Here is an 18,909-nt window from a genome sequence, read left to right as displayed (position 1 = left end):
GGAGAAAAGACAAAATGTTGTAAAATCTGATTGTAAAACTGGAAAAACAATGAAAATAGTGAGGATAAAGGTGTTCCCCTCGAATAATACGTTAATTAGGCTAATTTTGAATATTATGAAGTGAGAACAGTTTTTTTAACATGTCTTCTTATCACCAGTACTGGTCGTAAATAAATGCCAAATATGGTTGACCAATAGCTGCTGCAAATTATAAATAAAGAATTTCATCCAGTAAATTATAAAGAATTGCAATGCACAAACAGGGCTTAAAAGAAGAAATCACCATGCCAATCTGAAAAAAACATTAAAAACCAGAAAAGTACTAAAATTGGTTATTAATCCATGCAGAGTCTTAAAACCATAACATACAGCTCAAATTATATTTCCCATGCACAGGGGCAGCCCAAGCCTCTTTCCATTGGAGGGGGGGACTTCAGAGATTTTACTGAATCGATACTAGACCATGTTTCTGCCAAATTTTTCTACAGAAATTTGGAATTTTGCATAATTTCTGCTAATTTTGCAAAATTTTTGCCTTAAAATTTTGGTGAATGCCAAAAATAATAGGGGGGGGGACATTTTACATGGAGTTAGGAAATATAGTTAGGTAATAATTTGCACACGTTGAAGAGTAAAAATGTAGAATAACATAATAAAAAGTAATAATGTGATTAGTAAAAAAAGTTTTAGCATTATAAAACAATATTTTGAATTTTTTTCTGTTTTTTTTTAGTATTTTATATATTAATTGGCTAATAGAAACACAATAAGTTGTATAAGCTATTTTAATATTGTGGTCTGTTTATTCATTGTGTTTACAATACTTCAACCTTGAAAAAGTTTAGAGTTTTATATAGTTTTTGGAAAGTTTCATATATTCATTAGAAGTGACATTGAAAGTTCTACTTGCAGGCACAGTTGGACTTGGCTTTTTTCTTATGGGGGGCAAAAATAGCCCCCACTGTCCCTTGCTACACCACCTGTACTGAAAATATTACAAGTTTGATCCATAAATAATGCAACTTTAGCATGTTTTGCTCCTCAAAGGACATGCCACTCAGGTAATTTGCCCCCCCCCCCCCCCCCTTAGATCTAGCCCTGCTTGCCCATTTAAGTCAGAGGCACACTTTAGCATTGCCTAATGGAAAGAGCCATAAGGGTTCAATTCATTACTTGTCTTGTTTTCCCAGAAGCAATTCAGATGAAAGGGGGGGGGGTATAAAATTTGAAGAGAGATTATTTTCTATTGCACTTTTTATGGGTCAAATTTATTGGAAGGCAAAAAGCCTTTGGAACCACTATTTAAATCCATCAAACCCATTAAATCAAAATATGTAAGACTTTGTTTTGTTCAAAATAGTCCAAATGTCTTTTCTATGACTCGAGGTTAGGGGGAATTGCCACCACCCCCTTTCAGCCCCTGGGGCAAGGGCTGTAAGCTATGCAAATTGTCCATTTTTAAGAAATAAAGTTTTTATAGGAAGGTCGGTCTTATAAACATTGTATTTAGGCATGTTGTATATGAAAGTCAAAACTTCCTGTGCCCTTTTTAAGATTATAAAGTGGATAGAGGACACCTATCCTCACCTATATCCTTTTCCACTTTTGTTAGGGGGTGGGGAAATGCTTCAAAGTGTGCATTTTATGCCAAGACATCCTTGAGTAATGATTACCAATATACCCTAAAACCAGCAGAATATATTCTATATAGTAGGGGTGCTGTCCCTTCCTCCTCTTTAATCTCCCCCTTTTTGGAAGCTTTGGAGGATGCTCAGTGGATATCAAATTTAGAATTCTAGTCCTTTTTACCAGTTTAAAGGGATTGGACACCAACCAGCTTCTGTTCTACAACTATTTTTTATATCTGGTCCTTCTGTTACCCTTCATGGCATCTGATTGACATTTGAATGTACCTATTTTCTACTTTCTCTGATGCTGCTCAAATTTATGTTTTGGGGATTTTTATGTAAGGTTGGTATTTTCCATAGGGACAGAATGTTCTGGGAGAATTAACTGCTATAGAATCTTTTGTTTGGTAATGCTGGCCCCTGGTAAATTAAGAAAAGTGTTGATGGACATTTCTAAATGCTTGATTAAATCTTTTCTAAAAGAATCTCACTTTTTTATCCCCTCTTCCCCCCCCCCCTTATGGGTAAAAATAAATCCTGAATTATATATATATATATATATATATATATATATATATATATATATATATATATATATATATATATATATATATATGAATTTTTTGTGCTGTATAATTTTTTGTGGAGGGGGGATGCTGGCCCCCAGTAAATTCAGACAAGTGTTGATGAATCTGTCTTAGTAGTTTTTTCCTCAGAAGGGAACATTTTAAAATTAATGAAACTAATTTTAAAATTTATAAATGCTTGATTAAATCTTTTCTAAAACAACCACACTTTTTCATCCCCTCTCCCCCCCTCCCCTTATGGTAAAAATAAATCCTGAATTATATATATATATATATATATATATATATATATATATATATATATATATATATATATATATATATATATATATATGCACTGGGAGCTTAGGGTGTGTATGCCAGTCCCCAGCTCAGGTACACAGTAGGAGTGTATATATTGGTCCTCATTGTCACTTCTCTTCTAATCACAGTCTCATCTTTATGTCATGGTGGATCCACATGTTTCATAGCTCCACCCTGGGGAAATCGCAATTTCTTTCTTAAAGTTTTGACCTATTTAGATTGTTTGTGGCCTGAAATGTCAATATGCTAGTTTTGAGAAGAAGAAAAAACTTTTTAGCCAGTTTTGAGGCCAAGTCTCGGTACAGCTACACAGAAGACTTTTATATACTAATTCTTTTCATTTCTTGTCTTATAGTGGCTGACAATTTGAACCTCTTCTTAAAGTTTTGATATTAACATGGGTTTATACAACCATCCTGGGAAAAAATACTAATTCATCCTTAAAGTTGTAATCTTTTTAGATCTTTTTTTTGCTAAAAATGTTAATATGGCAGATTTTAGTAAAAACTATGCAGTCAATATTAAGGTCAGGCCCTGGTGCTTGGCATATGGCTTACGTCTTTATACTGATTTTTGTTGTAAGTAGTAACCTCCAAATTATTCATGGTTGCTTGCTACTCTTCATGAAAATGGAGGGCTTCACAGGGAACACATATGGCGTTAAATGATTCCAATGACTTGTGATTAACATTGTGCAGTTTATGGCATTTTTGATGGTTTGTACTGAGTTTTGTGCCACATTTTGTTAGCATCAAAGATTTTTATTGTTTTTTTACGTAATCTTTCCTTCTTCTTCAGTTCCATTTTTGACTCGTTCTGATTTTTGCTGTCCCTTGTCATCTTACTGCAAAATTATTTGCTCTTCACTTTAGTTTTATACCTTATGATACTTGCTTTCTTGCTATTACTTGTAATTCTTGCTGCCACTTATCTTCTAACCACATGTTTCTTTATTCTTACTCTAGCATATCTTTTAACTACATATTTCTTTGTTCTTCACTTTCATTTTTATTTGCTTTACTTCTTATTGTCACATGTCTTGTACATACATATCTCTTTGTTCTTTGCTTTGGTTTTTGATGTGTTGTGATTGTTGCTGACGCAAGTATTCTAACTGTGTATTTCTCTTTTCTTCATTTTTGCTTATCAATACCTTATGTAATTTTTTTATACACTTTACCATGTAATTTTTCAAATGCTCAGATTGTTCTTATTGCATTTGATGATCGATGTTGTTGTCATATCCCCTAGGCATTATGGAAACTGCATGAAGCACCTTTTGTAAATTGAATCATTACACTTTGTGTTTTAAACTTAGCTATGTTCCTTTTGTAATCCTGCATACTTCATATATTTAAAAACAATATGATCATATGAAGAAATATGTAAAGATGATCTCATGAGTATATTTAGAAATAACTCAAAAATATGACCTCAATCATGATTTTTCTTTCGAAATTGAAGCTCCAAACAAGTTTTCTCAAATTCTTGATCTAATTAGATTATTTTTGGAGGCCAGAAAATCCTAGGATACCAATTTTCTAAAATTGTTTTGACAAGCCCTGAATTTTGCTGTATGAATTTTGCTGAATTTTGCTTGCTGTTATTTATGTTTTAACCTTACATTTTTATTTTTTTTTTCATTTTTAATTACGACTTGTAATTGTGGTTTTGCAAGTATTCACACTGTATATTGCTTTGTTCTTTATGGGCTTGGTTATTCATTTGTCTTTTAGGTATTATGAATCTGCATAAAATACTTTTTGCAAAAAGTCTCATAATACTTTGTATTTCATACTTATCTATGTTTAATGTGTAATTTCACCTACATTAAAACAATAAAAATGATACAACCAATACAGAGACAAATATGACATATTTGGTTGAAATTTGCTAATAAATATTTTGTTACTGACGTGATTTTTCATCCCAAAAATAAAGCCATTAAAAACTTTTTTAACAATCCAAAGCTTAGCTTTTATTCCTTGGCCATTTTTTCTTTTTTTTTTTTTTTTTTTTTACGCGTTTTCAATTTTTGTGGTTCATTGCTGTTTTTTTTTTATAAATTTGGTTGCCAAAAGACCGTTTGAAGTGCACCATTTAAAAGGTTGGACAACCAACTTTTGGTGAGTTATTTAAAACCATTTTAATGGGTTTCAAGCTATTTCAATATATGTGAAGATAGATCGATAGATGCTTTATTTATTAAATATAAATAATGCTATAAAATAGACTGTGCGCATGCCTAGCGGCATAATTGAGTACATTAAAAATTACAACAAATTATCAAACAACGTTAGCAATTTAAATTAAAAAACCAAAAAAAAAAAAAAACAACAAACAAACAAAAAAACAAAAACAAGCCTCTCTGACAACTGCCCAAATACAAAAAAGGTAAAAAAAACAAAAGTCAAATTTCAGAGAAAAACTTCCTTGCCAATCTGCAAAACTGCTGGTAATCAGCGCACACTCCAATATTCCGGCGAATAGAATTCCACACCTTTGGGCCAATATGCCTCAAACTAAATCCTGCTCTAGTTGTTCGCCTAAACTTGTGTGAAAATTGAACCTGAGTGATGTCGGATATGAATGATGCTGTAAATTAAGACTGAGAATTCCTCGGAGTTTAATGCTAACTTACAAAAAATGTAAGTGTGACATATCTTGCATATTTCAATGAAAGGATGTTGATGTAAAGAAAGAATTCAAGCTTATTCAAAAAGATGAGCTACAGAAGAACTATCAACTTGAAAAAACTATCATCATTGCTTTCTTTTGCCATATTGGAAGGGGTTTATAAACTTAAGGAAAAGTTGAAGCTCACACTGAAACACAATATAGAAAAAAAGGATGTACCAGAGAAAAGTAAATTGATTTAAGTATATTAACCGGAAAAACATGGCAGAGACGGCACATAATCCCATCATTCCTAGAAACTTTTACCCATAGAGTTTTAACATGTTCATGGAACAACAAATTTTCAACAATAATTATTCCAAGATATCTAAACTGTTGTACCCGTTTCAATTCCACATTATTTAAATAAAGAGAAAAACATCTGAATTGATTGAACCAACTTGTGAAAATACCGGTAGTATATACTGGCATTTCCTTTCATTTAATAGAAGAAGGTTTCGACATTGCCACTCTGAAGTAGTTGATATTTTGGATGTTCAAGAAAAGCTGTTTTTAAATCTGAATGGGAAGAAAAAATCACAACATCATACGCAAACATAACAATTTTTCAGATAGGAAGAAACTCAGGCAAATCATTAATAAAGAAAAGAAATAGGGTAGGACCCAAAACAGAGCCCCAAGGAACCCCACAATTTACGAAAAATGACTTATTCTCTTATGTAGTAATATTCTCTTATGTAGTAAAAAAACCTATGGCAAGTTACCAAGTAGATAAAGCAAAACAAGCCTGCTTTAACCTGTCGACTTGAGTTAATACGAGCAATTAATTTCATTTAACCAATGTAGTTTGCAGAATTTAGTCAGTGTTAAAACTAAGAAAAAATGTTGGTTTGATGAGTTGCTCGGTATGATGAAAGGTTTAGATCACCGTGTAAACTTTTGACACTCTATGTAAAACTCTTTCATGCGCCCCCCTCCCCTAAATGTGACATAAATAAATGGCCATCAGAGTCTGAAGTGTACTACTTTATTATCTCAATTACTATAAATAGATTTGCAATTAGCAGTTTATTTATATTTCAAGTTTTAAATTACTGGTATGTCCCAACAATTTTAATATTTCATATTTTTTTTTCAAATTTCCCTGATTTATTGTATGACCCACCTATTTTTGAAGTATCGTAGACGTAGCCTGCTAAATTAATTGACAACCGTCAAATTCCTTCGTCAAAATCTTAAAGCGAGTAATGCTTAGATTGAATTTGAATATCAAGCTTAAAACGAAAAAGATTATTTTCCTATTAAAGCATAAATGAAACTTAAAACGAACAGAAATTAAATAAACAATCAATGCAAACAAACATACAATAGAGCAAAAAATCGAGAGCAAAAGATACGTCGGAACGAAAGATGACAAAATTCTGGCCTGCTCAGCACAGTTGTGGTGTAGCAAAATATATAGGATATCATCTAGGCCGGAAAAACCGGTCGTGTTTAGGCTACCCAAAATCTTAAACTAAACTAGCATTAAATTAAAAAGAACTAATTTTTGTGACTGAAGTAAAGAGTGAGATACAAACTTAAAGTGTGCAGAATTTACTGAAGGTAGAGAGTAGGCTGTAGATTATAGGTATTAAACTCAATGCGTGATTTGTGCCAAATAAAAATTGCAAAATTTAAGAGTGCCACAATGAACCTCTTACGACTCTTAGAAATCTAGTTATTGTCTTATAAGAAAAATAGTGTATAGAATAATATATTCTAATGTATTGCATTTAAAAGTATTAAAAGAATTATAAAGAATAAATAATACATAACTATAAAATATTAAAACTTAATAAACATAATGTTTCCTACCTGATGTTTGATTTCTTTCCATTGTTACAGGTTTTTCTATTTCTAGAGATAGTGAATTGTAATTTATTACCATTCATAAGCATTTGCAATATATTGGTTTACTTTTCCAGGTTTTGAAGCAAAATCCTTTCTGGTGGACTCACCAACGTCACGATGGCAAACTGTGGAACTTGAATAACTATCGAACTGATATGATTCAAGCCCTTGGTGGTGTTGAAGGTATCCTTGAACATACATTATTCAAAGGGACCTATTTCCCCACCTGATGGAGGTCCAATCTTAACTCAAAATAGAATCTTGAGTTTTTGGCAGCGGACAGCTGACTTCTACACAAGGGAACACTAGGTAAATCCCAAATAGAGAAATTTTGCTACTCTTTTGCTCATTTTCTAGAAATATGTGTGCTAGGCCTAGGTATTATTGACACAAGAAAGCAGTAGTCTCAATTGGAGGGGGATATGTGCTCCCTATGTTTCCCCCTAGAATACCATGTTATACACTGAGCAGAGGTCTTGCTTTATCTCTTTATTGTTGTGCTTTCGTGCTTTACCGTGTTGGATTTTTACTCCATTTTTACTATCATGGCATTCAATTTTTCTTTCAGCATGGTAAGATGCAAAAAATTAAAAGATTTTGAAGAAAATCCATATTTTTTTAGTTTATTTAGTAAAAGTTGATCCACTGAGTCAAATACCTTGACCACATCTAAGAATATAGCCTAGGCGCCCTGACCAGTGTCCAGTGAATTATTTATTCCAATTAAAATTTGATATATCGCCAGGTCTGCTAATTTTTTCTGTAATGAATCCATACCGAAAAGGATGCAATATTTTATTATTACATAAATAATTGTGAAGTTGTTTATAAGCAATTTTTCCCAAGGCATTACTAAAAACAGATAACAGTGAAATTTCTCCATAATTTAAAGGATCCATAGAAACACCACCTTTATACAAAGCTAATACATGGACATTTTTTAAAAGATCAGGAAAAACTCCATTTTGTAAAGACAAATAAAAAATATGTGCCAACAATGGGGCAATATTAGGAGCTATTTATTTCATAATTTTTGTAGAAAGCCCAAAATCATCCAATGAAAAACTTTGCTTTAGTTTTATTATAGGTCCTTTAACTTCCTGAGGTGCAATTTCAGAAAAATCAAATGAGTTTGGTGCTTCATCGTCAACTACAAAGTCAGTCGACTGACTCTCTTGCCTTTTTGTACTCGATACAATCCTAGACCCAATAGTACTGACATGCTTTCCAAAAATATCCAAAATTTCTTTTGGATCTGTAACTTTGGAACCATCAAGTTCAAGACAATTAACTCCCGAACTCGAAGGATGATTGGGACGGATTTTTTCATTGATTAGCTGCCATGCCTTTTTCATATTTGACTTATACTGTAAAAATTTATTGGAAAAATATTTTCTTTCAGCATATCTTATAATTCGAATTCAGTTTACTTCTATAAGTTCTATAATCCTCATAAAATACATCAGATTTGGCAGCCAGATACTGACGATGTTTTTTTTTCATCTTTAATGACGTCAAAATACCATCCATAATCCACTGGTCAAATTTTTTTGAAAACGTTCTTTGCAAAAATCTTGTCGATGCTGCTTGATCTCGGAATTGCATCATATCATCGATAAATTTCGAAAAAGCATCATTAACATCATTCGAATCAAAAATGGGGGTCCAGTCTTTATTATCTATCAATTCACTCAAAATCTTAAAATCAACCAATTTTTTCTGTCGGTTAGAATTTTTATTTCCATGTTTTTTAAATGGAGGTTGAGATAAACTTTGGGCTACATCTAAAACAAGACTAACTGGTAAATGATCAGACATGTCACATATACTAACAGAAGATATTATCGCTTTAAAAGAAACACCAGAAAAGAAAATGTTATCCAGCAAAGTTGCATTAATCTTTCTTACTCTCGTAGATAGTAAAATACTTGGATAAATGCCTGAACACAGCATAATGTTCAAAAATTCTTTTTATTAAAAGTAGCATCTAAATTCAACAAATCAAAATTGAAATCACATGAAATTATTACTGATCTTTTACATCCACCCAAGTTTTACACCTAGGGGCTCAAAAATCTGAAAAGTCTTTGGGGTTACTTGATGGCGGTCTATATACTGACCCAAAAGTAAAAGGTTCGCAGCCAATGGGATGTAATTCAACAAATAGAGTCTCACATAAACCTTCTTCCCAAACTGAAAAATCATCAAGTAGATTAACAGACCAATCCTGTCGGACATAAATTAATTGACCACCTTTCGCACTCTCAGACCTACACCTTGAATCAGATTTCATACCCGAAAGGGACAGCATAGACATTGGAGACTTTTGCGACAAAAAAGTTTCACATACAGCTACAATATCTTTAGGACTAGAATTTAACAACAACTTAAGTTCACTATAGGCACTCTGCAATTCTTGCGCATTAACATGTAATACCCTTATCGGGAATTCACGACGCTCAACTTCATTAGTTAACGGGTCATCCGAAAAATAAAAATCTGGTTGATATCTGACATACTGTACATCTTTATCACTCCAAGTCAAATCATTAAGTATTGTATCTAAGTTTAAACGGGACTCCAAAAACGACTGAAATCTATCCATATCACAAATAAACAAAGGAAAACTAAATCAAACTTCAATTATTCACAGTGAAGGTTCATTAGCCAGATTGAGGATCTGATTCACATCTGATATTGTTTTGCATGGCATAATTTGCGAGCCATTTTTCACAAAAATGATGCCTCTCATCGTCCACACATTCTTATTTTTAAAACTTTTGTGATCAAGCTCGAAAACCTCTTGCATCTCCCTAGTTTACACTTCATTAAAAAAGACACGGAAACCCTTCAGCATTTTTCGATTGCGAAGTATTTCGATTATTGCAGCTTCTGAGATCAATGTAATTTCGATAGGGACTAGAGCTTGATCATTAGCTCTTAGATGTTTAGCCCCCTTAATGATCGTTTTTTCAAGCTGAAGTACCATCTGTAAATTTAAACGATTAAGAACTTTCTCACCTAGTACCGGGAGATCACGGGCAGTTGTCTCGACCCCAGTAACAAAGACTTTATTTAAAAGGGCAGACTGACCTAATTCGTCCTAGTTTAACTCATTTTTTTCAAATTTGGAATGATTTTGAACAAGTTTCACTCATAAATCCTTGAGAGCCTTTTCGACCTGCTCAAACTTTGACTGAAACTGTATCTCAATTGCTTTATGAACCGCCTGCATAATCGTGTCTAAAAATTCCTTTTTAAACTGCAATGGAGATATATCTAACTTGGAAAACTCTTTGTCCACTTTTTTCTGGATCGTCTCTTCTGCACTGCTTCGCAATTCCTGCCGATCAGTCTGTAAATGTACCACAGATTTAGATAAGTCATCTGACAATCGATCCGAACCTTTGATACAAAATCTAATCGCGCTTTGTACATTTTTTCTCCCATCTTTTACCGCTTCTGAATACTTATCGAGTAGCGCCAAATATTATCAGACGTCACAATCTTGCTTTCGTCCGTTCCATAACAGCAAACTTCATTGTTGGATCGACCGTCACGAACAGTTATCACTCTCTTAATTTTGCACGGCCAAGGTTTGTAATATTTAAACTGCGCAAATAGACGATCACCCTCTTGCATAACTGGAGAAAAAATTCACTCCGAAATCCAATCTTAAATACGTGGGGAATTTTAGCCCGACAGCTAATCTTGAAAGCTTATAATGAATATCCTATTATAAAGAAAAACTTGCTATACAGGTTTGTAAATAGTCTAAAAAGGTCCAGGTAAACTTGCAATGATATCCTGTTCCTAAAATAAACTTGTCACTGGTTTGTTAATAGTCAAAATATTTATCCAGTGTTCACTCATTGATACTGAAAGCTAGATTGATACCGTACTGAGTTGTTCTGTCTTAGTTACAGCTGCCACTGCAACAATGTTATATAGAAACTATATTTAAATGGGATATTTTTTGTTGTTTTTTTACACCAGTTTTTTGTATTCCAATCTTAATAAAATAATTATATTAAAAAGATGAACTTGGTTTCAAAATAAGATTGACACAAATGCTAAAACATTATTTTGATAAAAATAGTAATTGAAGGCAAATTTAGAGCTTGTCATAAGTGGGTCCTAGAAAGATTGTTCACCTTAGTTTACTTAGCAATTGATTGATTTTATAGAATTATTTGAGACAAATATATTTATATTTTATCGGATATTAAAAAACTAGACTTATTTTACTGAAAATACTTTTTAAACTGCTTGAATTCCACTTTAGATCTGAATTTTAAATTCTTTTAGATAACTACTCAGTTTTTAATAAATTTTTTAATTGATAAATATAATTCTCTCACATAATTTCTGTTTGGATCTAAGTAGATGTGATGTCACATTCTTGAAGTCCTAAAAGTAAGAACAGCTAGATATAAAGTCCTGGAAAAAAATTATGGCATATCAAACAGTTTTTGCTAACAAAAGCTCTTTGACTCTAAAACGGAATATTGATACCAATAGATACATCAAAAGAATCAGATTTTAGTGCTGATTTGAAATATATATGTTTCATTAAGTTTAGTCCTACCCATCAAAAGTTACGTGCCTGAGAAAAATTGCCTTATTTTCGAAAAAAGGAGGAAAAAACCCCTAAAAGTTATAGAACCTCAATGAAAATCACATAATCAGATTCAGCGTATCAGAGAACCCTTCTGTAGAGGTTTCAAGCTCCTCTCTGTAAAAATGTGGAATTTTGTAGTTTCCTACCCATCAAAAGTACTGTTTTTCCTACCCATCAAAAGTTACGTGCCTGAGAAAAATTGCGAAAAAAGGAGGAAAACCCCCCTAAAATTTTCGAAAAGTTATACTCTTTCTCACAACGCTGCTTTTTGCAACGAGAAAAACTTTAACTTATAGTGTAACACATGGAGGAGGAGACAGTTTCTTTTATGTACGGACTTATTTTTGTTAATTTTTACTTTTATTGTTGCTTCTTATTATCAGTTAATAAAATAGTTTTTTTTTATTTACTAAATAATATGCCAACCCTTTGTTGTGTTTTAAGCAATAAAATAATGAATAAAGCTTTCACTACAGGAGATAAACCAAATTTTCAAATCTAATAGTGCTTGGCTTGGCGAGTTTAATAAAAGAATACAGCTAACAGAACAAGCTAGAAGCTGTATTTTCCTTTTTTTACCGTGAAAGGTTATTGTAAAAAAAATTAACAATTTTACTTTAAAAATAGTTCCATCAAAAACCAATTTTTGATCTTTCCATCCTCTTAAATTTTATAGTCAGATTTCTAATGCCTTTGTCTGCTGAAGGAGTTGAGGCATGCTTTCAACTTTGTTAAGATAAAATATGCTTTGTTGTAGTTAAGAGTTACTACTTGTCATTAATCATTATATGTTTTGTATTTTAGGATTGTCCTGACTTAAATCTGTGTTATATTCAGTTGTTGATGGTACTACAATACTTGTCCTTATTTGCATTAACTCCGTTCCGAAATCTTGCATGGACTTGCCACAAGTTGCAAAAACGGCTGATCTCATCTCAGTTTCGGAGGACTCTTCTCTTAAGAACGGTAATTGTTAACAGTTAAATTTTCTGTAACAGAAAAAAAGTTAGTTTTAGTGTTTTTATTTGAATTGTTTGGAGGCAATTTGAGTTCAAGCTGGCTGTTAAATGGGGGACCGCCACTATGTGATGTTATTAACAGTGTTATTTAATGTTTCCTCAACAGGATTGTCCTAAAGGGTCAAATAAATATGGATCGTGGCTCAGAATTTATTTTTTTAAAGTATTTGTGTGTGGGTGTGTGTTATTTAAATGTAATGTATTATTAAAACCGATCTGAATTGAAAAAAGAGAAGCTACTTTGCCCAGAAAATAATCGTGCCCTTTTTATTATCCTTTCTAATTAAGTGGTCCTAAGAAAAAAAATTAAACTTCATATGTTTTTGGATCGAACTGTTACGAGGTCAGGGGTTATATAATTGGCTTCTTTTGTGACACAAAAAAATTTTAAATCTAGATTTATAGCTTTTATTTTTAAGTTTGGTGAGTCAAGTAATGATCTCGTAGAGCTATTTTTCTGTCAATCTTATCTACTCTATCGATATGATGAATGATGCGTCACAACTAAAGAAGGGATAGTCCCGGTGCTTTAGATGGGAATATCAAGATATACTACGTTTCAGAGATGACTAAAATTTGCTGACTGCGGCTATTCAGTGTTTGGACAGTATATTTTGGAGTTTATTATGTTAGAATTAAAGCTGAAAATTCTAATTGATTTCTTCTGGTTCTTCGTGATTGTGGAGGATGTAAAATATTAATTTTTCGGTTATACTGTTTTTATTAAACATTTAATTTATATATATTACGATATCATAGATTTACACTTATACAGCTATTAGTTCTATGATATCTATTTTTTTGTAAGAATTCCAGTTTTTTTTTGTTCTATGTTAACGAAATTCGTTGAATGTTTTAGGTTTTCTTTTGCTTTATAAAAAGGAGGTTTTGAAAACGATTTGAGAAAGAACCTGTATAGCCTATACATTTAATTTTATGTTTGTATATACTTTCTTTTTATTTACATTTCTATACGTTAATAAAAAGAAAAAATATTCGCATTTGTTAATTAAGATTTACTATTGAAATCTGTACACGGCTGTTAAATTGGAAATGTTTTTGTTATTATTACGATAATGAACATTGCGACCATAAGAATACCTTTTGTATTTTAGACCTTTTTTTCTCCCAAAAACTTGAAGATTCTCCCTTATTAAATATAACTTCTATTTCAGGACCTTTTAGATTTGAAGACAACACCCAGGAATTGCAACGCAAATGTTCTAACAATGAAGGTATATCTGAAACTTTGTATTTTCGTTGATTGAAGTGTATTAGATATTAATTTATTTGACAAAAAAAGGAGAAAGAGACTTAATCTTAAGATGCAACTTTTGTTTTATCCTTTTCCAATGTGCAGGTGTTGGCCAAACCGCTTTTGCAGTCTTTAATGAAGATTTTTAAATTTTCACAAAGTAGTTTTGCAGGTTTTATTATTTTCAAAAGGCTTGGTAATTAGCCTTAAAACTACAATTTTATATAAATTTTATAATCCATATATATTGTGTATATCTCTCTTCAAATTAAGAGATAAAGAAATAAATCTGTCTTATTATTTTGATTTCAGGGTGAATTTGAAAGAAGCAGAAAATTGGCTGTTATTATCTGAACTGCCTACCAGAAATTTTTTATTCAATATTTTTTTATTTCAATATTTTTTTTCATTGAATCTGTTATCCTAAATTTACACTTATCCAGCTATTAGTTCTTTGTTATGAATTTGTCTTTTGAATTTCAGTTTTTTGTTTGTTCTATGTTAATGAATTTCGTTGTATTTATCAGGTTTTATTTTGCTTCATAAAAAATAGATTAAAAGCGATTTGAGAAAAAACCTGTGTAGCCTATACACTTAATTTTGTGTATGTATATAATGTCTGTATATTTACAATTTTACATGTAGCTAAATTTAAAAAGCAGTTACATTTGTGTAGTAAGCTATAATGTTAAAATTTTTATACGTCTGTTTAATTGAAAATTTGTTTTAGAATTTGAAATCGCTTTACCATGTGACCATGAGAAGCCCTTTCATTTTGCAAACCATCTTTTCTCACCAAAACGTGAAGATGTTCCCTTGCTCAATTTGCCTAGTATTTCAGGACTTTGTAAATTTGGATACGACACCCAGGAATTGCAACCCAAATATTCTAACAATGAAGGTATATCTGAAACATTGTATTTTTGTTGATTGAAATGTATTGGATATTATTTTATTGGACAAAAAAATACAGAGAGACTTAATCTTAAGATGCAATTTTTGTTTATATTTTTCCAATGTGCAAATTGGCCAAACCGCTTTTGTAGTCTTTAATGAATATTTTCATTGAAAGTGAAAAAAGTTTCAAGTCAAAGTGAAAAACAATGACAAAAAAAAATCGAAACGAACAATCAGAGCCTAGCGAAAATTTTATACCAAACAAACGTGTTTTCTGCATGTAAATACACGATGATGAGCTCTTACTAGCTCCGTTTTCAATCTCCATTTATCAGTCGTCTGTGACCAGTTATCAGTCACAGCCTAAATATTGTTTTATCTAACAATTCGCTTATAGCCGATTAACAGTGAACAAAACAACGTATTTATTGTTAATAGTTCTTTAGAAATTTTGAACCTAAAATTTGTGCAGGGTCTCTATGAAAAAAAGTATAGCGCAGCAAATAAATCTGCTCGCAAGGTGCTCCAGCCTGACTTTTCGTTATAAAGGAAATTTTTTTAAACGATTCAAAAGTACCCAAATGCTGATGGCGGTGTCACTATGTGCGACTGGAATATCATGAATTTATTTTATTGTTTTCATTGTCTATTTAAATGATTTCTTCCTATTTGAATTGTTATTTGTAAGACCTGAGGAAAACGTGACTTTTGTCATTTTTTAAATCCAAAGCTTTGTGGCTACCCAAAAAATTGTAACTTCAACATATGATGTGCATTCTTTTAGCTCTCTCTCTTTTTGTTACAATAATTCCTGATATTTGTTGTAATATTACGAAGAGGGAGAGAAGAGGGATCGAAAAAAAGCTTGATAATAAGCCTTAAAACTACAATTCTATATAAATTTTATAATCCATATATGTAGTGTATATTTCTCTTCAATTTAAGAGATAAAGAAATAAATTGGTCTTATTGATTTGATTACAGGGTGAATTTGAAAGAAGCAGAAATTTGGCTGTTATTATCTGAACTGCCTACCAGAAGCTTTTAGTGTAGAATAAGAATTTACTGAAAACACTAGATTCAAACAAAAGTATTGAATTCATTCTGTGCAGATGAAGTCAAGAGTTTTTTGTCTGTTTAGGAACGAGTTGTTTTAAATAATTAGCTAGAAGAACAAAGGGAGTCTCATTGGATTAAAAAAAGAAGATGAAAGTCACGTTTTCCTCAGAGAGATGAATCCTTTTAATACAAAGTGAAAAACCATGAAAAAAAAAATCGAAACGAACAATCAGAGTTCGTTTTAAATTATACCAAACAAACGTGTTTTCTGCATGTAAATACACGATGATGAGCTCTAAAAAGTTCCGTTTTCAATCACCAGTTAGCAGTCACCTTTGACCATTTATCAGTGATAGCCTAAATATTGTTTTATTTAACAGTTCGCTTATAGCCGATGAACTGTGAATTAAAACAACGTATTTATTTTTCACACTTCAACAGAAATTTTGTTGAACTATGTGCATGGTCTGTATAAAAAAAGTAAAACACAGCAAATAAATGTGCTCGCAATTTACTCCAGCCTGACTCATTGTTAAAAAGGAAATTTTTTTAAACGATTCAAAAGAACCCGAATGCTAATGGCGGTGCCACTATGTGCGACCAGATTATCCTGAATTTGTTCTTCTTGTTACATCTCTTCTTGTTATAATAATTCCTCATATTTGTTGTAATTTTTCCTCTCCTTTACTTCTGGTTTGATTTATACCAAGGCATACTTTTTTATCTTTTGATGTTTTATTTTCGCTCTTTCGTTCCAATAGAATAACTAATCTTATAAGCTAATATAAGTGTCACCTTATATAATATAAGTCTCACCTAATATAAGTATCACCATGAAAGAGAAAAGAGGGATTGAAAATAAAATTAGCTGTCCAATTGAAATCTATTGAAAGAAATACTGTTTTCTTCTGTTTTTAACTCTGTAAACTTTCAAAACATTTTGAAAGATATGTATTTGTTTTCAGTTTTAATAGTTTTGATTTTTTGTGTTATTTGGTTAACTCTGTAGATTTTTAAACTTTTAGGTCCCACTTCACCACAGGTGTCTGGACTTCACTTACAGGAAAATACGTCACTAGATGTTTCAAAGAATCCATCTACAAGCAGTTTCTTCATTTCTTCTGCATCAGAATCTGAAGGAAAGGGCTTAGAATATCAGAAAACAGGTTTAAAAAGTCACCTTCAAAGTACAAAGTATGAAAAATTGAAAAGATATCAAAGAACTCATAAAAAGAAAAAAACATATAAATGTGAGGTATGTGATAAGACTTTTTCTCGAATGCACAATTTGAAAGTACACAAAAGAGTGCATATAGGTGAGAAACTTTTTAAGTGTGACGTTTGTGATAAAAACTTTTCTTCAGCATCACGTTTGAACACCCATAAAAGAGTGCATACGGGTGAAAAACCGTTTAAGTGTGCAGTTTGTGATAAAACTTTTTCTCAAGCAGCACATTTGAGCACCCATAAAAGAATGCATACGGGTGAGAAACCGTTTAAGTGTGATGTTTGTGACCAAACCTTTTCTCATTTAGCATGTTTGAACACACATCAAAGAATGCATACGGGTGAGAAACTGTTTAAGTGTGATATTTGTGATAAAACCTTTTCTCGAGCATCAATTTTGAACACCCATAAAAGACTGCTTACGGATGAAAAGCCATTTAAGTGTCACGTTTGCGAAGACGCCTTTTCTGTAGCAAACCTTTTAGGCGCCCATAAAAGACTGCATATGGGTGAGAAACCATTTAGGTGTGACGTTTGCGGCCACAATTTTTCTCGAGCTTCAAACTTGAACACCCATAAAAGAATGCATACGGGTGAGAAACCGTTCAAGCGTGGTGTTTGTGACCAAACCTTTTCCCAAGCATCACATTTGAGCACCCATAAAAGAACGCATACGGGTAAGAAACTGCAAAAATGTGATGCATTTGACCAAACCTTTTCTTAAGCAGAAAATTTTAACAAGCACCTACCAGGGCATATGAGTGAGTAGATAGTTATGTTTTTCATGTAGGAAGCGTTTTTCGCAAGTTTGCAGCTTCAATACATATGAAAGACTGCTTGGAGGGGAGAAACACTTCATATATTATGTGTGTATATAAACTTTTGTAATTTTTAGCAATTTTACTGGCATTAAACAGTGGTTATAAGAGTTTTACAAGATTGTTGTATCCTCATTGATTTTTGGTTATTATTCTCACGACCAATTTGTGCTTCAAATTAGTTTTAGTCATTTCTTGGTTTTGTTTCGTTTTATTAGCAATTTTAGTTTCTTTAGTAATACAAATGTTCTTGAGTGTTAGCAATGTTATTTATGAAAGAAATGCTTGCCATGGCTATACTATTTGAACTCGATCAGAGTGTACGCAGGCCAGATGGAATTTAAACATATTTTGCGTAAAAGGATATTTTAATTTAAGTCGGTTCTGCATTAGTATTTAACAACCTACTCTAGAAAAAGCCTCTCAGTTTCTAGACTACAACAAAACCTTTGGAACAAAAGTGATTTTTATTAAAAAAATAAAACCTGATAAAGAATTAAAGTTGTTCCACTTTGGCTAGTTCTTACATTTGAATTATCACTTTGGACATTTACATAGTTTTCTGTGTTGTTGTTTTTTTCGCAAGTTAAGCTTGTATTGTATCCAATGACCAATGTGGATGAAATACAATTTTCCGAAAAAAATCCTCTTAAATTGATAATCTCGAAAGAAACACATGTTTACATTGTCCAAGACTGAAATGCATAATAATTAGGATTTTCAAGCAACCAAAAACTTATGCAAGAAAGCAAAATATAATTAGTTGTCAATTTTTCCATTTAGTTCCACAGAAAAAAATAATGAAAATAATCAAGGCTAAATAAATGGGAACTATGGATCAATTGACACCAACAAATTTGTGGTTCATGGTCGTCTATGTGGTTCATTATACTCCGATGTCGATTTAAAGAAGAAAAAAAGAACCCGTAGATAAATTTCAGCCACAGGTGAACCACTTTTTGTAC

General features: G+C 31.9%; 1 protein-coding gene across 1 annotated transcript; it reads left to right on the top strand.

Annotated features, from left to right (window-relative positions):
* Positions 1-12,565: 12,565 nt before the first annotated feature.
* LOC148938488 (uncharacterized) lies at positions 12,566-17,850 on the top strand. The gene is made up of 4 exons (XM_089107757.1): positions 12,566-12,635; positions 13,864-13,923; positions 14,674-14,844; positions 16,925-17,850. Exons 1-4 carry the CDS (start codon positions 12,566-12,568, stop codon positions 17,848-17,850), a joined length of 1,227 nt encoding a protein of 408 aa, XP_088963883.1.
* Positions 17,851-18,909: the final 1,059 nt, after the last annotated feature.

Source organism: Artemia sp. Qi Xiang Cuo, unplaced genomic scaffold (assembly GCF_049724085.1).
Source record: "Artemia sp. Qi Xiang Cuo unplaced genomic scaffold, ASM4972408v1 HiC_scaffold_3220, whole genome shotgun sequence".
NCBI lineage: Eukaryota > Metazoa > Arthropoda > Branchiopoda > Anostraca > Artemiidae > Artemia > Artemia sp. Qi Xiang Cuo.
This window is presented reverse-complemented; position numbering and strand designations above follow the sequence as displayed.